This window comes from Oncorhynchus keta, chromosome 11 (assembly GCF_023373465.1).
Source record: "Oncorhynchus keta strain PuntledgeMale-10-30-2019 chromosome 11, Oket_V2, whole genome shotgun sequence".
In the NCBI taxonomy this organism is placed as follows: domain Eukaryota; kingdom Metazoa; phylum Chordata; class Actinopteri; order Salmoniformes; family Salmonidae; genus Oncorhynchus; species Oncorhynchus keta.
In genome coordinates, this window is record NC_068431.1 from 36,107,091 (window position 1) to 36,134,608 (window position 27,518).

The window sequence follows — 27,518 nt, forward strand, 5'->3', positions numbered from 1 at the left end:
CAAAATAGTTTTGTCTTGCTGTTGGTTGTTTAGTACAGGTTCTCTCTGGGATTTTCTGTAGTGTGCTCCCCTTCAGAAAATATTTGTTGTGGGTCCTCAGATCCTCAAAAAGTTCTACAGCTGCACCATCGAGAGCATGCTGACCGTTTGCATCACCGCCTTGTATGGAAACAGAGGGTAGTGCGTACAGCCCAGTACATCACTGGGGCCAAGCTTCCTGCCATCCAGGACCTCTATACCAGGCGGTGTCAGAGGAAGGCCCTAAAGATTGCCAAAGACTCCAGCCACCCTAGTCATAGACTGTTCTCTCTGCTACCACAAAGCACTGTATCCCCACCTGCTGGAGATATGATGTCATTGTAGCCTAGAGTCCTGCGGATATTCAATGAAACCGCTAGAGGCCAATATCAGACCAGTGCTATTAATTACAAGTTCTTATTAAGGGAACACATATCACACCGAATTAACCATGTAATGGTTGTGCTCGGTCTTTTCTGTAAGCCAGATAAAAAAATGTGCATAGTTGTCTAACAACCAGTACAGGATGTTATGTTTAGACACTCACATACCCACATCCCACACAAACAAAATACTACAGTAGTCACTGTATTGCTTTTGTAGACTTTATTGTGGTATTTACTTCGGGACTACAGTACTGTACTGTAGTATTTACACTTAACTATAGAATAAATACCATAGTAAAATTCAACTGTAGTATATACTATTAGATGGTACCCTCCAAGCTCATCATTAAGCTTGAGGCCCTGGGTCTCAACCCCGCCCTGTGCAACTGGGTCCTGGACTTTCTGATGGACCGCCCCCAGGTGGTGAAGGTAGGAAACAACATCTCCACTTCGTTGATCCTCAACACTGGGGCCCCACAAAGCTGCGTTCTCAGCCCCCTCCTGTACCCTGTTCACCCATGACTGCGTGGCCATGCACGCCTTCAACTAAATCATCAAGTTTACAGACGACACAACAGTAGTGGGCTTGATTACCAACAATGACGAGACAGCCTACAGGGAGGAGTTGAAGGCACTCGGAGTGTGGTATTAGGAAAACAACCTCTTACTCAATGTCAACTAAACAAAAGAGATGATCATGGACTTCAGGAAACAACAGAGGGAGCAGTCCTCTATCCACGGACAAACTGAAATGGTCCACCCACACAGACAGTGTGGTGAAGAAGACGCAACAGCGCCTCTTCAACTTCAGGAGGCTGAAGAAATTTGGCTTGTCACCTAAAACCCTCACAAACTTTTACAAATGCACAATAGAGAGCTTCCTGTTGGGCTGTATCACCGCCTGGTACGGCTACTGCACCGGCCTCAACAGCAAGGCTGAGGCCAGAGGGTGGCATGGTCTGCACAACGCATCACCGGGGGCAAACTACCTGCCCTTCAGGACACTTACAGCACCCAATGTCACAGGAAGGCCAAAAAGATCATCAAGGACAACAACCACCCGAGCCACTACCTGTTCACCCCGTTACCATCCAGAAGGCGAGGTCAGTACAGGTGCATCAAAGTTGGGACCGAGAGACTGAAAAACAGCTTCTTATCTCAAGGCCATCAGATTGTTAAACAGCCATCACTGACACAGAGGCCGCTGCCAACATATAGACTCAAATCATTGGCCACTTTAATAAATGGATATAATTTAAATAATGCCACTTTAATAACATTTACATATCTTACATTACTCATATGTATATACTGTATTTTATATAATCTACTGCATCTTGCCTGTGACACTCAGTCATCACACATCCATTTGTACATATTCTTATTCCATTCCTTTATTTTATTTATTTATCCATTGTTTTAGCAGGTAAGTTGACTGAGAACACATTCTCATTTACAGCAACAACCTGGGGAATAGTTACAGGGGAGAGGAGGGGGGTGAATGAGCCAATTGTAAACTGGGGATTATTAGGTGACCGTGATGGTTTGAGGGCCAGATTGGGAATTTAGCCAGGACACCAGGGTTAACATCCCTACTCTTACAATAAGTGCCATGGGAACATGGGATCCCATTTAACATCCCATCCAAAAGAAAGCACCCTACACAGGGCAGTGTCCCCAATCACTGCCCTAGGGTATTGGGATAAAATTTAGACCAGAGGAAAGAGGGCTTCCAACACCACTTCCAGGAAGGATCTGGTCTCCCATCCAGGGACTGACCAAGACCAACCCTGCTTAGCTTCAGAGGCAAACCAGCAGTGGTATGCAGGGTGGTTTCCTGCTGGCATTTAAATTTGTGTGTATTAGGTAGTTGTTGTGGAATTTTTAGATTACTTAGTTAGATATTACTGCACTGTCAGAACTAGAAGTACAAGCATTTCGCTACACTTGCATTTACATCTGCTAACCATGTGCATGTGACCAATAAAATGTGATTTGATTTATTATAGTAATTAATGTAGTGTTTGTGCAAACTGTAGTATACTGCAGTATTTATCTGTAGTGTTTTTGCGGACATTACTGTTGTATTTACTATAGTATTTTGGTTTTATTATATTTGACATAGAAGTGGAAGCTTTTTCCTTCAGGAAACCTACTTGGGTTATACTAAAATAGCATATTTGCTTTACCTGTAGGTAGGACTGAGGTCTGAAAGGTTAGTTCAGAGCTTCTGCTCTTTTCTATAACCTTTAGGGAACACAATATACGACCTATATTTGGCATGTAGGTTTCTCACTTATGGGTGGCATATATTGGGAAATGGAGAGGGGAATGGGCAGGGTACATGCAAATGAAATACTTTCGTTTTTACTATAGTTAAAAAAGTCTAGTGCGTTTGCGGACTGTAGTGTTTCTGCAAACATTACCGTAGTATTTACAACAGTGGATGTTTTGTGGATAATACTGTAGTATTTACTATAGTATTCTATAGTCTATTACAACATTCAATAGTAAGTACTACACATGATCGAGGGATACTACAGTTTACTATAGAATTCCCACTCCCAGCCCCACTCACCTCTGGTCATGGAATTCCTTAACAGTGAGCACGCCTATTTCATCAAGTGAGAGCTACCTCCTGGGATTCCAAGCTCAGTAGTGTTCTGTGTGAATGAGGAGTGGATACTGAACGCAACACTACACCATAGCTCTATGACAGGATTGGACACAGAGAACACCCCTACACCACAGCTCCATCTACAGAGTAAGTGAACAACTGTACTGTTCTGTACTACTGCTTTTAACTGTGATCCACTAACTCTAGTAGGACAGACACTGTTATCTCATTTAGTGTGCAGTGTGTAGAGCATATGTGTGAAAGGAAAGGTTGCTGTTTGGAGCATATGTTTGGTTGAACTGTCCTTCTGGCATTTAGGGCATGCGCCTAACAATTAACACCAGGGGGTTAGTAATACCTCATCTTAAAGGTATTGCTTTTGTGCGTATGTATTTGAGGAGTCTGAAATGAAGGTTGTTATTTCCATGACCCGTAATTCCAATCACGCTGTTATGCTGTTATGCTGCTATCTTGGTTCAGAATTTGTTTTTGATGACATTCCACATCTGATTGGTAGTTATCTCCCGCTCATCTTATCTCTGCTGACAGCAGATGCAACAACTCCTGTGTTGCACAAACATACACAACTCTCTACAAAACACTATATATGGCAGCATAAGTGCATTGGCCCTTTGTTACTGCTTTTACTGTCGGAACACAATGTCAGGGTTCCCCAACTGAGTCAAAAGTTTGGACACATCTATTCATTCAAGGGTTTTTCTTTATTTTACTATTTACCCACATGGTAGAATAATAGTGAAGACATCAAAACTATGAAATAACACACATGTAGTAACCAAAAAAAGTGTTAAACAAATCTAAATATATTTTATATTTGAGATTCTTCAAAGTACCCACCCTTTGCCTTGATGACAGCTTTGCACACTCTTGGCATTCTCTCAACCACATTTTTGGTGACTACATGATTCCATGTGTTATTTCATAGTTTTGATGTCTTCACTATTATTCTACAATGTAGAAAATAGTCAAATAAAGAAAACCCCTTGATTGATTATGTGTGTACAAACTTCTGACTGGTACTGTATATGTTTTTTGTGTGTGTGTGAAATGTTCATTTGTGGACATTAAAAAAACACCAGGAAATCAGCTCCAAGTGATTTTAATTTAGGAAATCTGTTCCCAAGTATTCCCACTCATAACACAATGTGATCGTATACAAATGTAAGCAAGGTTTGAAATTATCATGTTTTACATTATATATGTTTGGGCTTCTTGCAGCCAGTTTACAAATTATATGTAATTATTGACCCGTGGCTGAATCTAGTTTATGATTCCATGCATCTGACTTGCCTAGTTAAATGAATGTTACACATCTGGAAATGCTTCTCCATAGTGTGTTTCAGTGGCCAGTGCTATGCAACCTCTGCTCTTTGTGGTCTGCAGGTCAGATCTTTCTTTTTTTTTACTACATTGTTTGGTCTGATCTTGTGTGTAATATGCACAGTAATTTACCAAACAAGTCAGAGGGAAGCATGTCATTACAGCTTGGGAGTCTTAAGGGGAGGAGTGATGGCTTTCATTGACTTTCAAATTGACTATATATCTACTACTGTATCTATCTATCTGTCTGTCTGTCCCCCCTCCTCTCTCTTTTTCTTTCTCTCTCACTCCCCCTCTCTTTCTCAGCATTGTGCAATTTGTGGGGGAGAATGGACAACCACACTACATCCCACATTCCAGGAATCTCCCCTGGACAGGAAAACTAAACTAGCAGAGTCAGTCCAAGGGGGATTTACCCCTTAATAGTATTCTGTACCATACACACACATATTTCAATATGATTCAATATGTTGGAGTGGGGATTTGCTTAGAGTCAAGGCTATCAAAATGGTGTGTTAATTTTATCTCACACATGTACAACCACACACACACAAACATACACACACACACATTGCAATATGAGTGAGTGAGAGTTACTTGGGAGTCAAGGTTATCTTAATATCTGTAATTAAGAGATGTTTCTCTCCTACACAGACAACCACATGCAACTCATGCGCACATGATGTAGAAAACTGGTGCAAATTAAAATCCTATATCTGTAGTCCTGGACGATCTCCAGCTGTTTCGGTTAAACACCATGGAGCTGCAGACGTGCACTTTGACAGGGCATAAAACTCCCCATCTCAAGTCATATAACACGCCTGCCTGGGTATACAGGAAACCTGACCACGCACAGGGAAACACAGCTCTTTTTCCCATTCTAATGTAAATGCAGATCATTTCTCTTCAATCTGAATACTAACACAAAGCATCGTGTCTCAATATGATTTAAATGAATAGCACATCTGCATTAAACAACAGCAGTAGATACATAACACCAGCAGAGATTAAAGTAAGCAGGAGTTCAAAGTATAGAGATACAAAGTGAGTATAAAGATTGAGGATACACAGTAACCAGAGTACAAGGAATATAGTCTGACTGGAATTCTTGTGTAATTTCTATAGTATTTTAACGAAGGCCACCGGAATTCGCACATTGTTTGTTGACTAGCGGAAACAGTCTAGTACACTGATTTACCATGAAATAATCAAGTTGTATTTTATTTGGATGAACAGATTGTGCAGCTGGGTGCACTAAATGGCTTCCCAAAAACTCTCTCTCAGCATGCCTCCCACATCCTCACATACAGCAACTAATTTGCATAACATTGTGTGAAAAGGTGAGAGACTTTCAAAAGTATTTTTTTCTAGTCCCTGGGTCAGATCAGTGAGTTGGGCAAGTGTGACAGACAGGTATCAACAACGGTGGATAAATTAAGATATCCTACTCACGCCGTTAACCATTAGGAAAAATGGTCAGTTTCGGTCTGCTTAACGACCGTTCAACAGGTGCATGTTCATTAATTGTTTATGGTTCAGTGAACAAGCATGGGTAACAGTGTTTAAACCCTTTACAATGAAGATCTGTGAAGTTATTTGGATTTTTACGAATTATCTTTGAAAGACAGGGTCCTGAAAAAGGGACGTTTCTTTTAATTGCTGAGTTTGTTACATGTGAGGTTATAGTCCTGCCGTCAGTGTCCATATTTATGTTACTATTCCATTTAACCCATACACTTAAATGAGGAATATTCTGTTTATTCATGGATACAGGGATACTCATGAGCGGGATATTAAAAGTGCATGTAAAGAGCTCATCCCGAGTAAGACCTTATATGAGCTACAATCCAGACTGCTGTGCTCATGTTAACATGTTCAATGTCCAGTGGGGACATGTCAGACCTTATTCATACAGTATGTTCATACTTTAGATGTAGTTATATGTAGGCATCAAATCAAACTGTATTAGTCAATTGCACCGAATGCAACAGGTCCTTAGAGTGAAATGCTTACTTACGAGCCCCTAAGCAACAATGCAGTTTAAAAACAAATATGACTAAGAATAAGAAATAAAAGTAACAAGTAATTAAAGAGCAGCAGTAAAATAACAATAGCGAGACTATATACAGGGGGGTACAGAGTCAATGTGCAGGTTTACAGTTTAGTTGAGGTAATATGTAGGTGGAGTTATTAAAGGGGTGACTCTTCCATAGGCACCAATGCGTTAGCAGCTGGGTCTGGTCTGCTTAGTTTGTTGGCAGTATATGAACCCGGAAAAAATAGTGAGTGTGATGTCTTGCTTCCTCTTCCGTCTCTGCAGATATGACAGCCAGCGACTTCCAGCTGAACTCTGATTCACAGAGGTCGACGCCTCCCTCAAGATGCAGGGGCCCCTTCAACAGCATCAAGGTAGGCTCAAAAGTTACATGTATCATTTTCACCTGCAACTAGCTCCAAATGTCAATTCAATACCAGAAGTAGCATCAGAATAGAAATCCATGAGAGTAACATACTTTTTAGAACGCCACGTGATGCTGCTAATTAGCATTTTACCGTCTGGCTGTTGCTGTTGTGTACAACTTCCTAAATGATTGGTTCTCGTTTGCGAGGTTGACAATAGCAAAAACATTAACAAGACCTCTTCACATCCTTGCTGCAACTGATGCTATTTCGATTATGAAAAGGTCAAAAGCAGTACTAGGCCATTTCAGGTGTTTCTAAGCAGGGTCTTTCAAAAAAACACCAAGAAATCTAATATATGTCTTAAATATTACATACTGCTCCTGTCTATCACCTCATCTACCTGTTTCACCTCACATCATTACTCCCAACTCTCAGTGAGTGGCCATGTTAGAGAGCATCAAATCTGCAAAAATGTGTGGGTAAATTGTGACTGACTGATTGACTGATCTACAAACAATAATGAGTCGCTATTTAGGTTGCAAGCTGATTTGAGGATAGTCTGTAATGTAGAATAAGCCCAAGTAATGTATCGGTCTGATTTATGGGTCGTGTTGTCACAGAACTGAGACAATACTAGGAAGTGAGGTAAAATCTGTGTCTACAGATTGCTGTTCAGGAATCCAGACATGATGACCTCATGGGGTAAGAGGAGCATGCTAGCATGCTAACATTAAGGAAATGAACCTACCTTCATTGACAGGATATGTTTTGGGACTGGAGAAAAACAAATATTCAGAGAGGAAAGGGAGTGAATCTTCCTTATTTTACGATCTGTAATTTTGTTTATTTCTTACTGTAGTGAAAACGTTGATGTTTTGGCATCCTGTACTGTTATTTTCCTCTATAGTCCCAGGTGGGGTTGTGTTTCCTGGTGTTTTTAACACATCCTTGTGTTGTTTCCAGATTTAGAAACACATAAACATGTCCTCGGAATGGGATATGCATGGGAAAGCTTCTAGACACTTATGAAACCGATTAACTAGCCTGCTAATATTGTTGCACTCGCTAAGTGTAGGGGTCTTAGGCCTAGTTAACTGGTCTGTAACCGAATTTATGATGTGCATCTATACTCAGCAAGAAAAGAAACGTCCCTTTTTCAGGACCTTGTCTTTGAAAGATAATTTGTAAAAATCCAAATAACTTCACAGATCTTCATTGTAAAGGGTTTAAACACTGTTTCCCATGCTTGTTAAATGAATCATAAACAGTTAATGAACAGGCACCTGTGGGACAGTCGTTAAGACACTAACAGCTTAGACAGTAGGCAATTACGGTCACAGTTATGAAAACTTAGGACACTAAAGAGGCCTTTCTACTGAAGCTGAAAAACACCAAAAGAAAGATGCCCAGGATCCCTGCTCATCTGCGTGAACGTGCCTTAGGCATGCTGCAAGGAGGCATGAGGACTGCAGATGTGGCCAGGGCAATACATTGCAATGTCCATACTGTGAGATGCCTAAGACAGCGCTACAGGGAGACAGGAAGGACAGCTGATCGACCTCGCAGTGGCAGACCACGTGCACCAACACCTGCACAGAGTCGGTACATCTGAACATCACACCTTCGGGACAGGTACAGGATGGCAACAACAACTGCCTGAGTTACACCAGGAACATTCAATCCCTCCATCAGTGCTCAGACTGTCTGCAATAGACTGAGAGAGGCTGGACTGAGGGCTTGTAGGCCTGCTGTAAAACCGGTCCTCACCAGACATCACCGGCAACAACGTTGCCTATGGGCACAAACCCAGTGGTCACAAACCCACTGGATCAGATAGGACTGGCAAAAAGTGCTCTTCACTGACGAGTCACGGTTTTGTCTCACGAGGGGTGATGGTCGGATTCGCGTTAATCGTTGAAGGAATGAGCTTTACACTGAGGCCTGTACGCTGGAGCGGGATCGATTTGGAGGTGGAGGGTCCATCATGGTCTGGGGCGGTGTGTCACAGCATCATCGGACTGAGCTTGTTGTCATTGGAGGCAATCTCAACGCTGTACGTTACAGGGAAGACATCTTCCTCCCTCATGTGGTACCCTTCCTGCGGACTTATCCTGACATGACCCTCCAGCATAACAATACCACCAGCCATACTGCTCGTTCTGTGTGTGATTTCCTGCAAGACAGAAATGTCAGTGTTCTGCCATGGCCAGCAAAGAACCCGGATCTCAATTCCATTGAGCACGTCTGGGACCTGTTGGATCGGAGGGTGAGGGCTAGGGCCATTCCCCCCAGAAATGTCCGGGAACTTGCAGGTGCCTTGGTGGAAGAGTGGGGTAACATGTCACAGCAAGAACTGGCTAATCTGGTGCAGTCCATGAGGAGATGATGCAATTTAGTACTTAATGCAGCTGGTGGCCACACCAGATACTGACTGTTACTTTTGATTTTGAACCCCCCTTTGTTCAGGGACACATTATTAAATTTCTGTTGGTCACGTGTCTGTGGAACTTGTTCAGTTTATGTCCCAGTTGTTAAATCTTGTTATGTTCATACAAATATTTACATATGTTAAGTTTGCTGAAAATAAACACAGTTGACAGTGAGAGGATGTTTCTTCTTGAGAAATCAGTTTATGTGCGTAGTTGTTGAATGTACATGTGCCCAGGGGGACAGCAACCTTACCTTGGTCCAGGGCCAGCTCTGTCTCTCTTGACCTCTTGGTTGGGCAGTCCAAACAGATTGTCGATTTGCGCAGATGTTGACAATAAATACAAAAAGAAAACAAATGGCATGCCCAAAGTAAAGAAACAAAACCAAACTAAAGGCCTCATGGCCACCAAACCAACCAGCAGCCTCACAACTCCAAGCTGGTACTGTGACATTAACCTGTATTGGCAGCACATGTGCTTATAAATAGCCTAGTGGTTAGAGCATTGTGCCAGTAAACAAAAGGTTGGCTGGATAGAATCCCCGACCCGACAAGGTAAAAATCTGTTATTCTGAGCAAGGCAGTTAACCCACTGTTCCCTGGGCGCTGAAGATTTGGATTTTGATTAAGGCAGACACCCACACCTCTGATTCAGAGGGATTTGATTAAATGCAGAAGACATTTTTCAGTTGAAGGTATTCAGTTGTACAACTGACAAGGTATCCCCCTTTCCTTAAACCAGGGAAAGTCTGTCCTAACACTAACCTTCTCCCATATCATAACACCACATAAATGCTTCTTTGTGTCTCTTTTAACTACACTGTTTTATGAGTCTACTGCCACATGAATGCACTTGTATTACAAGAAAACTACCTCAGCAAATTAAGAATGACTTTTTTTAAAGTTGAGGAATAGGAAGCTTGTACTACAGGTGCAGTACCAGTCAAAAGTTGACACACCTACTGGCAAGGCTCAGGAGAAGACCCAGATGCAGACAGTTTTGAAGTAACAAAAGTGTATTACTCAAACAAGGGGGCAGGTGAGCAACAGGTCAAGGGCAGGCAGAGGTTAGTAGTCCAGAGCAGAGTCCGAAAGGGCAGGCTCAGGGTAGGCAGAGTTCAGTAATCCAGGGTCAGGGTCAGGGCAGGCAGAATGGTCAAAGCCAGGAAACCAGGAACTAGAGCCAGCCAGGAGCATGGAATAGACGCTGATAGGCTTGACTAAAGAAAACGAACTGGCAACAGACTAACAGAGAACACAGGTATAAGTACACTGGGGATAATGAGGAAGATGGGTGACACCTGGAGGGGGGTGGAGACAAACACAAAGACAGGTGAATCAGATTAGGGTGTGACACCTACTCATTCAGTGGGTTTTATTTATTTGTACTATTTTCTACATTGTAGAATACTAGTGAAAATATCAAAACTATAAAATAACACATGTGGAATCATGTAGTAACCAAAAAAGTGTTAAACAAATCAAAATATATTTTAGATTTTTTTACAGTAGCCACCCTTTGCCTTGATGATAGCTTTGCACACTCTGTAAAAAATCTCAAATCTAAAATGTATTTTGATTTGTTTAACACTTTTTTGGTTACCACATGATTCCATGTGTTATTTCATAGTTGTGATGTCTTCACTATTATTCTACAATGTAGAAAATAGTCAAAATAAAGAAAAACCTTTGAAAAAATAGCTGTGTCCAAACCTTTGACTGGTACTGTATGTAACAGATTTTGCTCTGGTTGTGAAAATCCTGATAAAGTTACTCATCGGCCTCCAGACCCTCTTGACTACTGCAGAAATATGTTTTGTTGCATTACATACTTTCTTTACAAACTTCTTAGGGATAGGGGGCAGTGTTTTCACATCCGGATAAAAAGTGTGCCCAAAGTAAACTGCCTGCTACTCAGGCCCAGAAGCTAGGATATGCACATTATTAGTAGACTTGGATAGAAACCCCTCTGAAGTTTATAAAACTGTTTGAATAATGTCTGTGAGTATAACAGAACTGATTTGTCAGGCGAAACCCCGAGCACAATCCATCCAGGGAAGAAAATAAATTGAGGTCAATCTGTTTTCCATTATTTTTCTATGGTAAGCCCTTTTTTAATAGGAATCTGGTTGCAGTTCCTATGGCTTCCACTAGATGGCAACAGTCTCAGACATTGGTTGATGTTTTTCTTTTGAGAAATTAAGAAGTAGCCCTGTTCTTTCCATGTGTCACTCCAGGTGGACTCTAGTCGTTTGGTGCGCACAACCTTGAATGCGCTTCACTTTGTTTTCGTCCGGTAATGAACACAGTTTATCCCGTCTTAAATTTGATCGATTATTTACGTTTTACGATACCTACGTTTGGATTAGGAACTTTGTTTGAAATGTTTGGACCAAGTTTACAGGTAACTTATTAGATACTTTGTAGTCGTGTTGGGCGAGTTGGAACCGGTGTATTTTCTGAATCGAACGCGCCAAATAAATGGGCATTTTGGGGATATAAGAAGGAATTTATCGAACAAAAGGACCATTTGTGATGTTTCTGGGACAATTTGGAGAGCCAACAGAAGATGATCTTCAAAGATAAGGCATGAATTCTATCGTTATTTCTGAGGTTTGTGTCGCACCATGTGTTTGTATGCGGGGTGCTGTCCTCAGATAATCGCATGGTCTGCTTTCGCTGTAAAGCCTTTTTGAAATCTGACACTGAGGCTCGGTTAACAAGAAGTTAAGCTTTATTTTGATGTATTATATATTAATGTTTTGTGAATTTGGCGCGCTGCAATTTCACTGGATGTTGTCAAATCAATCCCGTTACCGGGATCTGAGCGGGAAGGGATCACTACAAAGTTTTAAAGGTGTCAAATGTGCAGCTAGACATAGTGACCTGTGTGGAACAAGAAGTTCTCCTGAATATTTAAATCAGACTTTTGAGCTCTCTGTAGTTAATTGATCAGATCATATTATTAATTACTTAGAGTAAGCTGGGAACAATATGTTTTTTACACTTCATGTATATACAGTCTGTCTGCATAATGATGAAACCATAAACAAAGGATCTACCATGGTTTTCAAACTCTCTCTCCCTTCCCTCTCTGTCCTCTCTCTCCTGTCTCTCCTCTAGTTATTTGTGCTGTGCCATGGCATGCTCCAGCTGGCCCAGCTGTTGGTGTCTGGATATCTGAAGAGCTCCATCTCCACCATAGAGAGACGCTATGGCTTCTCTAGCCAGAAGTCTGGCATCTTGGCATCCTTCAATGAGGTAAGCCTAAACCTAACCCTGACCCTATCCCACCACTCTTTTGGGCTGATCAAGATAACAGGAAGATTGACTGATAAATTCCAGATCCATATAGGTTCAGATTATTATTTTTATTTATATATGGAAAAAATGGTATAATTTAAATGTTTACATGTGAGAGTGGTCACATGAGTGTGTTAATGGTTGTGTTTGTGTTGTGCTCATGATGCTGTGTGTGTGTGTGTGTGTGTGTGTGTGTGTGTGTGTGTGTGTGTGTGTGTGTGTGTGTGTGTGTGTGTGTGTGTGTGTGTGTGTGTGTGTGTGTGTGTGTGTGTGTGTGTGTGTGTGTGTGCGCGTGTGCGTGTGCGCGTGTGCGTGTGCGTGTGCGTGTGTGTGTGTGTGTGTTTATGTGTGTGTGTAGGTGGGGAACATAGTCCTGATAGTGTTTGTTAGTTTCTTTGGTAGCCGTGTCCACAGACCACGGTTCATTGGTGGAGGGGCACTGTTGGTCAGTCTGGCTGCTCTGATAATGGCCATGTCTCATTTCATCAGTGGCCCCTACAAGTACACAGACCACATCAGCGGTAAGTCACATACACACACACACACACATACAGTACATACATATATTTCTGTGAATCTCAAAACAATCTCAAAACAAAAACTCTTAACTCCTTCCTACCTCTACCTGTGTTCCATAGAATCCAAGGATGACGACTCTGGCCTCTGCCAATTAGAGAGCTCTTTCCAATCACCCTTGTCCAATCATAGCTGCACTCAGCAGGAGAGTCACTCCCAGCAGGGAGTATTTCCACTCCTGCTCCTAGGACAGCTACTCCTGGGAATCGGCGGTGTTCCCATCCAACCCTTCGGAATCTCCTACATTGATGACTATGCCAGCAAGAGGAACTCTCCTCTCTACCTCGGTATGAGCACTGGGAGTGACTGGGAAACAGGGAATTCTTGGAATACAGGAAATACACATTCTGATGCAGGTCTTTTGGGTTTTTAACTAGGAATCAATAGCATCACTGTTGGTTTTTTAAAATGGAGAGTTGCACCATTCTTCTCTAATGTTCCTGCAATTTTGGGCTCCACTCAATCCCCTCCAAATCTGAGAATACTTGCAGGGACATTAGAAGGAGTTTGGAATTTCACACATAACCCTGGTGCAGGATGTGGAAAAAATAGTAATGAAACTAAAGTGAATGTTTTGTATCCATTCGTTGTTTTGCTGATCTCAAGGCTGTGTCATGTGTGTAATCTTTTTGATCAAATTATACTTGAGATCAGCAAACAATGGGCAGTCTTTCATTTTCTTTTCATCAACTTCGAAGTATGATCTGGGGAAGAAACCAAACGATGAGTATTATTTTCCATGCCACTGTATTGATCCCACAACTGGGTAACATGTCTGACTGTGGTTCCCCCTGCAGGCATCCTCCTGGCTGTCACGTCTATTGGTCCTGCTTTTGGCTTTATGATGGGCTCCTTCATGTTGCGCTTTTATGTCGACATCGACAAGATGTCCAAAGGTGAGCACATACACAAAATGCATCATACTGTGACACTTTCCGTAAGTTCTACAGTGCCTTCAGAAAGTACTCACACCCCTTGACTTTTTCCCACGTGTTGTTGGGTTATAGCCTGAATTTAAAATGGATTAAATTGAGATTTGAGATATGATACCCCATAATGTCAAAGTGGAACTCTGCTTGAAATTAATTAAAATTGAAAAGCTGAAATGTCTTGTCAATAGGTATTCAACCGCTTTGATACAGTATGACTGAAACGAGCTGCAAAAAACACTCAAACTGGACACTTTTATCTCCGTCTCTTCATTCAAAGACTCAATCATGGACACTCTTACTGACAGTTGTGACCTGATTCACGTGATGTATTATTGTCTCTACCTTCTTACCCTTTGTGCTGTTGTCTGTGCCCAATAATGTTTGAACTATGTTTTGTGCTGCGATCATGTTGTGCTGCTGCCATGCTGTTTTGCTACCATGTTGTTGTCATGTTGTGTTGCTACCATGCTGTGTTGTCATGTGTTGCTGCCATTCTATGTTGTTGTCTAAGGTCTCTCTTTATGTAGTGTTGTGGTGTCTCTCTTGCCGAATAAGAATTTGTTCTTAACTGACTTGCCTCATTAAATACAGGTTAAATAGAAATGTTAAATAAGGGATACAGCAAGCTTAAATAAGTTCAGGAGTAAAAATATGCTTTACAAGTCACAAAATACATTGCATGGACTCACTCTATACATGTATATATGCAATAATATGCAATAATAGTGTTTTTTAGAATGATTTTTGAATGACTACCTCATCTCTGTACCCCAAACATATAATTATTTGTAAGGTCCCTTCGTTGAGCAGAGAATTTCAAACACAGATTCAACCACAAAGACCAGCGAGGTTTACCAATGCCTCGTGAAGAAGGGCACCTATTGGTAGAAGGGCCCCTATTGGTAAAGAAATCACGCATTGAATATCCCTTAGAGCATGGTGAAGTTATTAATTACACTTTGGATGACGTATCGATACAGCCAGTCACTACAAAGATACAGACATCCTTCCTAACTCAGTTGCCGGAGAGGAAGGAAACCACTCGTGGATTTCACCATGAGGCCAATGGTGACTTTAAAACAGTTTAATGGCTCTGATAGGAAAAACCTGAGGATGGATCAACAACATTGTAGTTACTCCACAATACTAACCTAAATGACAGAGTGAAAAGAAGGAAGCCTGTACAGAATAAAACATATTCCAAAACATGCATCCTGTTTGCAAACAGGAACTGTATTTTCCTTTAAATACGATAATTTCCGTTCTCAGAGCTTTTAAACCTCCCAGGAAAACCTCACTACAACTTAAAAACAGCTTAAGTTCTCAGAATGTTTAAAAAACATTCCGTTTTACCGGTCAGGACACTTAGGGCTTCGTTCCAGGAACCAAAAAACACATTCCCACAATTTCCAAGGGAACCAAATGTGCCAGGTCTCTTACTTATTTACTCACTGACTGACTCACTCTCCTTCTCTCTCTCTCTCTCTCTCTCTCTCTCACTCACTCACTCACTCACTCACTCACTCACTCACTCACTCACTCACTCACTCACTCACACTCACTCACTCACTCCACTCACTCACTCACTATCACACACACACACACACACACACACACACACACACACACACACACACACACACACACACACACACACACACACACACACACACACACACACACACTCTACTCAGTACTTTGTTGAAGCACCTTTGGCAGCGATTACAGCCTTGAGTCTTCTTGGCTATGACGCTACAAGCTTGGCACACCTGTATTTGGGGTATTTCTTCCATTCTTCTCTGCAGATCCTCTCAAGCTCTGTCAGGTTGGGTGGGGAGCATTGCTGCAGCTATTTTCAGGTCTGGCTGGGCCACTCAAGGACATTCAGAGACTTGTCCCGAAGTCACTCCTGTGTTGTCTTGGCTGTGTGCTTAGTGTCATTGTCCTATTTGAAGGTGAACCTTCGCCCCAGTCATAAGGACCTGAGCAGTCTGAAGCAGGTTTTCATCAAGGACTTTTCCAATCCACCTCATTCTGTGTGAACCACAGCTTTCCCTGCAATGCTTCAGACACCTCAGAAACTGGATTCACCCCAGTCATGGTCATGGACCATTGTCCTGTCTTTCCAGTTTCATGTAATTGATCTCGTCCTTCCAGTTTGATGCATCTCATTTATCAAGGTGTGAGAGCATCGTTAGTGATTGGGGACATGTTCAAACGGTTCAAACGCCTGCTGAAGTATGTAGGTGTGTGTGCGTGCGCATGTGTGCGCGTGTGTGTGTGTGTGTGTGTGTGTGTGTGTGTGTGTGTGTGTGTGTGTGTGTGTGTGTGTGTGTGTGTGTGTGTGTGTGTGTGTGTGTGTGTGTGTGTGTGTGTGTGTGTGTGTGTGTGTGTGTGGCGTGTGTGGGGGTATGTTGGTGCATATCTATAGTTATTTACTTCTGTAGAAAAGTGCATGATATCAGATGAATTTCTGTGATAGAAATTAGCTTCTTCCCTTTTTGGAGGAAAATATGTTCTTAACTGGAATCTCAGTCTCTCTGAACAGCTGGTATGACCTCATTCACTCAGTCTTTCACTTTAGTCATTCAGAATGAATGTGGAGTTTCTCACAGTGAAAAAGAAAATGACTTCTTCCTGGAAGCTGCTGTCAGTTAGAAAGAGATTCAATGTTCTGTTGAAAAATGCCAAGGGAAAAAAGGTACTTTCTTTCCTAATATCAACATTTTTTCAAAAGGTTATAACGTTTTAAACCAGGAAGTGTTCTCAAATCAAATCAAAGTTTATTTGTCACGTACGCCGAATACAACAGTGAAATACTTACTTACAGGCTCTAACCAATAGTGCAGAGAAAAGTGAGGAAAAAAGTATGTGTGTGTGTGTGTGCGTGTGTGTGTGTGTGTGTGTGTGTGTGTGTGTGTGTGTGTGTGTGTGTGTGTGTGTGTGTGTGTGTGTGTGTGTGTGTGTGTGTGTGTGTGTGTGTGTGTGTGTGTGTGTGTGTGTGTGTGTGTGTGTGTGTGTGTGTGTGTGTGGTTAAGTAAGTAAAGAAATAAAACAACATTAAAAATACATTTGAAAATAAGAGTAGCAAGGCTATATACAGACACCTGTTAGTCAGGCTTATTGAGGTAGTATGTACATGTAGGTATCGTTATAGTGACTATGCATATATGATGAACAGAGAGTAGCAGTAGCATAAAAAGAGGGGGTGGCGGGTGGTGGGACACAATGCAGATAGCCCGGTTAGCCAATGTGCAGGAGCACTGGGTGGTCGGGCCAATGTAGGTAGTATGTACATGAATGTATAGTTAAAGTGATTATGCATTTAAGATAAACAGAGAGTAGCAGCAGCGTAAAAGAGGGGTTGGGACACACACACAATGCAAATAGTCCGGGTAACCATTTGGTTACCTGTTCAGGAGACTTATGGCTTGGGGGTAAAAACTGTTGAGAAGCTTTTTTTGTCCTAGACTTGGCACTCCGGTACCGCTTTCCATGCAGTAGTAGAGAGAACAGTCTATGACTGGGGTGGCCGGGGTCTTTGATCATTTTTAGGGCCTGACACCGCCTGGTGTAGAGGTCCTGGATGGCAGGCAGCTTTGCCCCAGTGATGTACTGGTCCATACGCCCTACCCTCTAAAGTGCCTTGGGGTCAGAGGCCGAGCAATTGCCATACCAGGCAGTGATGCAACCGGTCAGGATGCTCTCGATGTTGCAGCTGTAGAACCTTTTCAGGATCTCAGGACCCATGCCAAAAACAATTAGTTTCCTGAGGGGGAATAGGCTTTGTCGTGCCCACTTCACGACTGTCTTGGTGTGTTTGGACCATTCTAGTTTGTTGTTGATGTGGACTCCAAGGAATTTGAAGCTCTCAACCTGCTCCACTACAGCCCCGTCGATGAGAATGGGGACGTGCTCGGTGCTCCTTTTCCTGTAGTCCACAATAATCTCCTTAGTCTTGGTTACGTTGAGGGATAGGGTGATATTCTGGCACCACCCGGCCAGGTCTCTGACCTCCTCCCTATAGGATGTCTCGTCGTTGTCGGTGATCAGGCCTACCACTGTTGTGTCATCAGCAAACTTAATGATGGTGTTGGAGTCGTGCCTGCCCATGCAGTCGTGGGTGAACAGGGAGTACAGGAGGGGACTGAGCACACACCCCTGGGGAGCTCCAGTGTTGAGGATCAGCGTGGCAGATGTGTTGCTACCTACCCTCACCACTTGGGGGCGGCCTGTCAGGAAGTCCAGGATCCAGTTGCAGAGGGAGGTGTTTAGTCCCAGGTTCCGTATCTTAGTGATGAGCTTTGAGGGTACTATTGTGTTGAACGCTGAGCTGTAGTCAATGAATAGCATTCTCATATACAGTGGGGCAAAACATTTATTTAGTCAGCCACCAATTGTGCAAGTTCTCCCACTTAAAAAGATGAGAGAGGCCTGTAATTTTCATCATAGGTACACTTCAACTATGACAGACCAGGACCTTGAAATGCTTCTTATGAAGTCACTCCTTCGTTGCCCGGGCGGTGTGTTTGGGATCATTGTCATGCTGAAAGACCCAGCCACGTTTCATCTTCAATGCCCTTGCTGATGGAAGGAGGTTTTCACTCAAAATCTCACGATACATGGCCCCATTCATTCTTTCCTTTACACGGATCAGTCGTCCTGGTCCCTTTGCAGAAAAACAGCCCCAAAGCATGATGTTTCCACCCCCATGCGTCACAGTAGGTATGGTGTTCTTTGGATGCAACTCACCATTCTTTGTCCTCCAAACACGACGAGTTGAGTTTTTACCAAAAAGTTATATTTTGGTTTCATCTGACCATATGACATTCTCCCAATCTTCTTCTGGATCATCCAAATGCTCTCTAGCAAACGTCAGACGAGCCTGGACATGTACTGGCTTAAGCAGGGGGACACGTCTGGCACTGCAGGATTTGAGTCCCTGGCGGCGTAGTGTGTTACGGATGGTAGGCTTTGTTACTTTGGTCCCAGCTCTCTGCAGGTCATTCACTAGGTCCCCCCGTGTGGTTCTGGGATTTTTGCTCACCGTTCTTGTGATAATTATGACCCCACGGAGTGAGATCTTGCGTGGAGCCCCAGATCGAGGGAGATTATCAGTGGTCTTGTATGTCCTCCATTTCCTAATAATTGCTCTCACAGTTGATTTCTTCAAACCAAGCTGCTTACCTATTGCAGATTCAGTCTTCCCAGCCTGGTGCAGGTCTACAATTTTGTTTTCAGGTGTCCTTTGACAGCTCTTTGGTCTTGGCCATAGTGGAGTTTGGAGTTTGACTGTTTGAGGTTCTGGACAGGTGTCTTTTATACTGATAACAAGTTCAAACAGGTGCCATTAATACAGGTAACGAGTGGAGGACAGAGGAGCCTCTTACAGAAGAAGTTACAGGTCTGTGAGAGCCAGAAATCTTGCTTGTTTGTAGGTGACCAAATACTTATTTTCCACCATAATTTGCAAATAAATTAATTAAAAATCCTACAATGTGATTTTCTGGATTTTTTTTCTCTCATTTTGTCTGTCATTGTTGAAGTGTACCTATGATGGAAATTACAGGACTCTCTCATCTTTTTAAGTGGGAGAACTTGTACAATTGGTGGCTGACTAAATACTTTTTTGCCCCACTGTAGGTGTTCCTTTTGTCCAGGTGGGAAAGGGCAGTGTGGAGTGCAATAGAGATTGCATCATCTGTGGATCTGTTTGGGCGGTATGCAAATTGGAGTGGGTCTAGGGTTTCTGGGATAATGGTGTTGATGTGAGCCATTACTAGCCTTTCAAAGCACTTCATGGCTACGGACGTGAGTGCCATGGGTCTGTAGTTATTTAGGCAGGTTGCCTTTGTGTTCTTGGGCACAGGGACTATGGTGGTCTGCTTGAAGCATGTTGGTATTGCAGACTCAATCAGGGACGTGTTAAAAATGTCAGTGAAGACACCTGCCAGTTGGTCAGCACATGCCCGGAGCACACGTCCTGGTAATCCATCTGGCCCCGCAGCCTTGTGAATGTCTTACTCACTTACTTACTTACTCACTTACTTACCTTCTACAGGGTGCACTTCAATAGATACAGTACCTTTGATTGCATTGGTTATTTAATTGAATAGTTGACTGAATATTGTTATTTTATTATTTTTGAATACTTTACTTTGCCACTAATACAGTAACATGTCTTTCTCCTAACTGCAGATCAGATAGGTCTGGAGCGAAGAGACCCTCGCTGGGTGGGAGCCTGGTGGCTAGGCTTCTTGGTGGCAGCCTCCTTCCTCTTCCTCACCTCCCTGCCCTACCTCTTCTTCCCCCGGCAGATGCCCAAAGAGGTGTAGTATGGGAATCAAGCTGACACATTGTCACATGTCTTATTAAGCATGAACTAAAAAAATGTAATGAAAGTTGAACAATCTTCTCATATAGAACAACTTTGGTTCAGAGAAAGAGTGATGCAGTTTGACCTTGTTGAATAAGGTCCTGGCTGATATTTATCATTCTGTAAGGGAATGTTACAAAAGAGGTTGAGTCTTTGTTTCATGTTTCTCTCATCAATCATCTGGCACAAAGAAGAATCATTGTGCCAGGTCTTGCTCAATAGCATAGCCGTACACACACACAAACACACACACAGCCTCTTGAATGCTGGCCAAGGCTTTAAAAGCTCTGAAGCTTGGCGTGTAACTTGAGTGCACTGCAGTGTTTCATACACTTTAAATGTTACCATTTCGCAATCAGAGATCTTGTAGGCAACACTCTCTCTTTCCCACATCATGTTCCCTAGACCTGACAAAGGCTACTAGAGAGTCAATGCAATATTGACAGGATTACATGTTTGCTGTGCCGTGATCAAACTCTAATCTGTTGTAATACAGGTACAGCGCATAATTGCGGTGTGCTTCTTTCTCTCCCCTGGTTAGGAAACTGGAAGTGATGCCACAGAGCCCAGAAAGGAAGAGGAAAAGAAACCACTGCCAGACCCGGTCCTGGAACTCACCCTCACACAGTTTCTCAAAAGTGAGGCACTTTTATAAAACCACATCCATCTGTTTTTTTTCCATTTCTCTTCACTGTGTCTACGGGTGATTACAGGGCATTAAGGGTGACAGACACTGAAATACATACTGATAGTATATAAAACGTAGAAGTGGTCACATTGTGTCCTCTCTCTTCCTCTATTGTTGCTACCCCCGTGGTAAATATTGTCTTAAGCAGTGAGGTCATTAGCCATTAGCCCCCTTCTCCCTCCCTCCCCCTCTTTCTCCCAGGTTTCCCCCGTATCGCCCTGCGGACGCTGCGGAACCCCATCTACCTGTTGGTGGTGCTGGCACAGGTCCACCTGGCTGCGATGGTAGCCGGCCTCGCCACCTTTATGGCCAAGTTCATAGAGCGCCAGTTCACCCAGACTGCCTCCTTCTCCAACATGATGATCGGTGAGAGACATTATTCGTTATCTCTGTGAAACATCTTGATTTAGATTAAGGTTAGGGTTAGTCTAATAAAGAAAAAATAGAACCAATGGACCAAGTTAAAATTCCACTCAATGGAGAGTTATTACTTTAAAATCAAATCTGCAAAACTCAAGCATTCGCCATGTGTATTTGACTCAGATCTGATGGGAATAAGAAAATGGGTAATATCACATCATATACACACTTAATACTAGCTGAGATTAATAATAGATAATGCTCCAACTCTCCAGGGGTCTATGAATAGCACAGAGAGCATGGAATTTTACCACAGAAACTACCACAGGAACAGAAGCTATTGAGCAACTGGAGGTAATCATTCCAGAAGACAAAGACCCCATTGTATGTGAGAGCACAGGCAATCAAAACCCTGCCGCCCACTACTGTTTATAGCAGGGTCACATCTGGATGGGATTCACTTTATTTCCCTTTACCCCAGTGTTTTAGTTCTTTGGTAGGGTGCAGAATCTCCCGTGTCAGCACCTGAAGCTGCCAATATCAACATTTTACATGACTACAAAATAAGGCCAACTATTATTAGGAGGGGGTTAACAGAGCTAGGCTGAGGGGAACCACCCCGCCTATGTAAGGGGAAACACTGGTTGCGTTCCAGGTTCTTTTTCAAAGGCAGGCAGCACAGAGCTCATGTCTCCGGAACCATGTTGTCTTCTGAGATGTGCAGGGTGACTGCAAACAACACGACCTGGAACGTGTTCACAACTTAAATCGGAGTGACTGTTATGCTTTCTTAATAAACAAATTAGGCACATTTGGGAAGTCTTGATATGACATTTTGTTACAGAAATGCAATGGTTCATTGGATCAATCTAAAACGATCCTCGTACACTGATGCCATCTAGTGTCCAAAATCTAAATTACACCTGAGCTGGACTAATACATTATGGCTTTTCTCTCGCATTTCAAAGATGATGGTTAAAAAAAATACAAAAGAATGGTTGGTTTTTTCTTTGTATTATCTTTTACCAGATCTGTTATATTATCCTACATTCCTTTCACATTTCCGCAAACTACAAAGCGTTTCCTTTCAAATGGTACCAAGAATATGAATATCCTTGATTCAGGGCCTGAGCTACAGGCAGTTAGATTTGGGTATGTCATTTTAGGCAAAAATTGAAAAAAGGATCCTCAAAAATTGAAAAAAAGGATCCTTAACCTCTGTGTGCCTGTAGGTGGGGTGAACATCCCTCTAGCGGTGCTGGGCATCGTGCTAGGTGGGGCTCTGATGAGGAGGCTGAGTATTTCTACTAGAGGCTCCGCCCTCATGTGCACGGCATCCATCTTGATGTGTATGCTCACCGCTCTGCCTCTCCTCCTCCTCGGCTGCTCCACACAGAGTGTCACTGGCGTCTACCCCACCACGTAGGTTACCATCACCTATCCTTAAAACAGCACTGAAGCCTTAAGTTGCCATTGTGTACTCCACCAGGTACCATTCCTCTTTCTTCTTCCTCTGTTCTCAGACAGAATGGTTCCTTGGGGTGTAGCGCTGGGTGCTCCTGTCCGACCGAGACTTTTAACCCAGTGTGTGGCTCAGACGGGGTGGAGTTCATATCACCCTGTCATGCAGGTTGCATGACCAAAGTAAAGGACAACAACACCATCAAAGTCCTGGTAAACCACTACACCTGCCTGTTCATGAATAGGCTGAATCCTAACTTTCCCAGGCCAATCATATTGAGGTTAAAGAGAACACAGAGAGAAAACTAAATCAGATAACATGCAGAAACCAAAGATAATGAATTTCCAGGATATAGACATAGATATAGACAGCTCTAAAGGGGCCTCACTTCTGCTTTACTGTCAGATGTCTACTCAATGGAAAACAGGGTTTACAGCCAGACCCAGTATTATTTAGACTGAAAACTCACACACACTGCACCACCATACAAAGCTCAGGAGAAGAATATTCCCTTTCCTTGAAGCCAGAGAGACTATCAAGCCAGTTTCTTGATAATGTACTTTTATTTTGTGAGATGAGTGATTCTCATTCACACCTACTATGCCAACAGCTACTGCCAGATGCAATGGTGATTGGCTGGTGGTTAATGTCATGTGACTCTTTCTCTGACAGAACTACACAAACTGTGGCTGTATCAACGGGTCCCATGCATTGCCGGGGACATGCGGTAGCAACTGTGAACACCTCCTCTTGCCCTTTATGGTTCTCTCTGCCCTCACCTGCTTCATCGCATCCTTCTCACAGACGCCATCATACATGATGATACTGAGGTACAGCACACACACACACACACACACACACACACACACACACACACACACACACACACACACACACACACACACACACACACACACACACACACACACACACACACACACACACACACACACACACACACACACACACACACACACACACTAATCACCTACCTACAGAGTTAGAGAGAGAGTCATGTGCAGTCGTGTCCCCATGGTAAAGCCTGAGGTATCTGAGTTCTCTCACGCTCTCCCTTAGTTATTATTGCAGGGACACAGACACTAGTTCTATTGCTTAGCCCTGAGGCAGTAGTTGCCACTGTATCATAACATTATCATCCGTCATGAAGGCTCAGTTGGTTCTAACACATTCCTCCTTCGTTTCAGCATGTTTGAGCCTGCACACACACACACACACACACACACACACACACACACACACACACACACACACACACACACACACACACACACACACACACACACACACACACACACAAACCATACACACGTCAGCACTGTGTGTGTCTGTTGGTTGGTCTATGGTCAGCATGACTGGGCCTGTGGGGATGATAGCAAACATAATAAGAGAATAAAGTAAAGAACAGAGCTTTCTGCTTCCTCACTGGGTAACACTTAGACAGTCCGCTAAAGATGACTCATTTATCGGACAGCAACTGCACATGCAACAACGAAGATTTCAAGATAAATTGGATGGGGGTAGTTTTTGCATATTGATATTTAAGCAACGCAGTGTGTGTGTGTACAATTGTGTGTGTGTGTGTGTGTGTGTGTGTGTGTGTGTGTGTGTGTGTGTGTGTGTGTGTGTGTGTGTGTGTGTGTGTGTGTGTGTGTGTGTGTGTGTGTGTGTGTGTGTGTGTGTGTGTGTGTGTGTGTGTATGATACGTCTGACATAATTTACTGCATCCGTTCAGCTGTTCTGTTTCACGCTGAGCTAAACGCAAACTCCATCCAGATGGTCAGTAACTTCTTCACGCCAGAACTGGTTACTTCATCCCCTTTACCCTCTCCTTCACTTTTTCCATCTCTCTCGCTCTCACCCTCTCTCTATCCTGCAGGACAGTGAGAACAGAGGATAAGTCTTTTGCTGTGGGAGTTCAGTACATGCTCTTCAGAATGCTGGGTGAGTTATATCAACATTTCACAGACAGCCACACTATCACATCTTTGTCTGGGATTCCAAGAAATGTAGATAAACGACCAATGCACAGTGATTCACTTTCACAGTTATCAACCTTTCTGCTTGACATCCACGGTTTGAACAGCAAACGTCTTGGAAAAAATGCCTTTTCAAAAATCCATCCCCGAAATTCCTCTCTGGCTGTCCTGTTAGGTGACGTGAAGCAGGACCATGTAAACTCAAAAACACATCTCTAGAGGGATAATGACACATATCAACACTGCCACTCAAGAATAATCATCTCACAGCCTCTCAGCCAATTGTGTATGTGTGTGCACGTGCGTACGTGCATGCATGTCTGTGTGTGCGTGTTCACGTGGATGTGTATTTGTAATTGGTGTATGTGTGTGTCTCCAGCATTCCTGCCAGCCCCAGTCCTGTATGGCATTGCCATAGACACCACCTGTATCCTCTGGGGGAAGAAGTGTGGGAGGAACACATCATGTCACTACTACAACATGGACCTCTTCAGACAGAGGCAAGCACCAGCAGATATACCCTCCCCCTGCCCAATGACTCATGCCTCCATGTCAGCCATTTCAGTCATACTTAGACTTTGCACTTTTGGGACCATTCCATTGCACTTTTGGGACCATTTTACCACCCAAACTAAATCAAACGCAGCTCCATTTTTTAAAATGTATTTGCCAAACAGTATGTATTAAACGCAGGTCTGTTATAGAGAATACAGAATCTTGGATGTATGATATTTACAGTTTCCATCTCTTTTATGGCCAGGTTCCTGGGACTGCAGGTGTTGTTTGTTTGCGGAGCGTTCATCTGCTTCCTGCTCTCTCTCCTCATCCTGAGACATAGGGCAGGACAACAAGGCCAGCAGGCGGAACAGAGATACACTGTGGTGAACGGAGTAAAGAGTCCCGACAACAACACTGCCTCCAAAGAACTGCAGAGGATGCCAGCATGAGAGAGGACTGAGAAAGATAATTGAACTGAATTACAAGCTGGGTAGACAGAGAAGAAAAATGTATCAATCTAATTCTCGAGAGAATCACGATGAAGGCTACAGAGATGAGAAGCGCTCCGTGGGCATCTTTCTCAGGGAGAGTCCATCTCTTACTTTGTGTCCTCTATTTTGTCCATGGGAGGACGTGTTTCTCTCTCTCCTCCCGTTGGCCAATGAGGAGTGTTTAAATATCTCTACACTATTACTGCTCCCAAATTGCCAGTGCTGTATCTGAGCCATGGTAACATAGCGTGTCATTCCCTGGAACCAGTCTGAGGGCTCCCCTTTCCACTGATACATGGTCAAATCTTTTTCCATCTCTCTTATGCTTAAGGGTAGGACACGGGGAGGGTAAGCTGTAAACTGATCCTAGATCTCTAGACATTTTTTTTATAGTAGAATTTTATTGTCATATCCACCGATTAGGTGCAGTGAAATGTGTTGTTTTACAGGGTCAGCCATATTAGTACGCCGTCCCTGGAGCAAATTCAGGTGCCTTTCTAAAGGGCACATTGACAGAATTTTCACCTTGTCGACTCGAGCCACCAGACCAAAGCGATCAGACCAAAGACAGCATTAGAAAACCAAAAACCCACTAAGCCAATACTCTTCAGGTGTTGGTTGTTTTTAGAAAACATGTATATACCAAAAATGTTGCTTTGTTTTTTAAAATGTGTTTTGGGCCTTTGTAAACAAAATAAAATGGTGAATTTATACTTTCAAAGAAAAGGATCATTATAGATTCAGTAAGCAAGCGCCTTACATTTATACAACTCTAATAAGATATAATGCTTTGAATCTTATACAGTTTACAGTATTCTTACAATTCTTGTCAGTGGGATTTTTATTTGATGGACATTTATGCACAATGCATCTGTTTCTCTGTTGCTCTTGTCATGTAATGATTTATGGTAGGTAAGCATAGATGTGGTAACGCAGATGTTCCATTAACCAGATTGATGCACATTCAACAAATCTGATCGAACAAAGTGGATATTGGTCAAATCTGTCATGATTTTTGTGTTGTAACAGACCCACAATGTGGTTAAATATGTCCGATTTTGATATATTTGGCTGTTTTCGTTACAAATCTTTTCAGGTTTAGATGAAGTGACTGCTAAATGCTAACTGCTATTTGTATAAGCTGGTTAGCATACAGAAATCGTTGATGGTAGTCAAAGTCGTTTACAACTGTAATGCATTTGATTGGTACCAATGAAGATATGAACATGTGTTGGGGTTGACATCCATACCAGCATTATACTCTGATTTTGACCTCAACAGTGTGAAATACACATATAAACAATAGCCTAAATGTAGGATCATATTTCTGTGGGGCAAAGAGGAGACTCGAGATCTTCCCCCCGCGCGTTTCCATGGTAATTACATTGTTTTGGTTGAAGTCAATTGACCTCTTTATCGCGTCTATTGTGAGTTTAAAGTTCCTTTCCAAACAGGGAAGAAATCATGCATGTTATAAACTACTGTGAACCCTTGTGACATGGAAGAGGGTATTGTTCTTTCAGAGAGGAGTTAGAGGAGGGAGTTAAAGGTGGAGGGAGGATGTTGTGATAACTGAACCATGATTTTCTAACTGCCATCATGAGTGATGACACACCAGGTTAATAAACTCTATCAGCAGACA

The 27,518-nt window shown here is 42.8% G+C and overlaps 1 protein-coding gene across 2 annotated transcripts; it reads left to right on the plus strand.

Annotated features, from left to right (window-relative positions):
* Positions 1-3,009: 3,009 nt before the first annotated feature.
* LOC118390129 (solute carrier organic anion transporter family member 2B1-like) lies at positions 3,010-27,518 on the plus strand. 2 transcript variants are annotated; one of them, XM_035780382.1, is made up of 15 exons: positions 3,010-3,168; positions 6,683-6,771; positions 12,317-12,454; positions 12,855-13,017; positions 13,135-13,359; positions 13,870-13,968; positions 20,203-20,333; positions 20,922-21,018; positions 21,270-21,434; positions 22,661-22,850; positions 22,952-23,102; positions 23,563-23,720; positions 24,788-24,852; positions 25,267-25,387; positions 25,648-27,518. In XM_035780382.1, exons 1-15 carry the CDS (start codon positions 3,117-3,119, stop codon positions 25,832-25,834), a joined length of 2,031 nt encoding a protein of 676 aa, XP_035636275.1. In that variant the 5' UTR covers positions 3,010-3,116; the 3' UTR covers positions 25,835-27,518. The 2 variants fall into 2 exon arrangements, with proteins under 2 accessions (XP_035636275.1, XP_035636276.1); XM_035780383.2 differs by lacking the exon at positions 3,010-3,168 and having other exon boundaries at positions 12,986-13,017.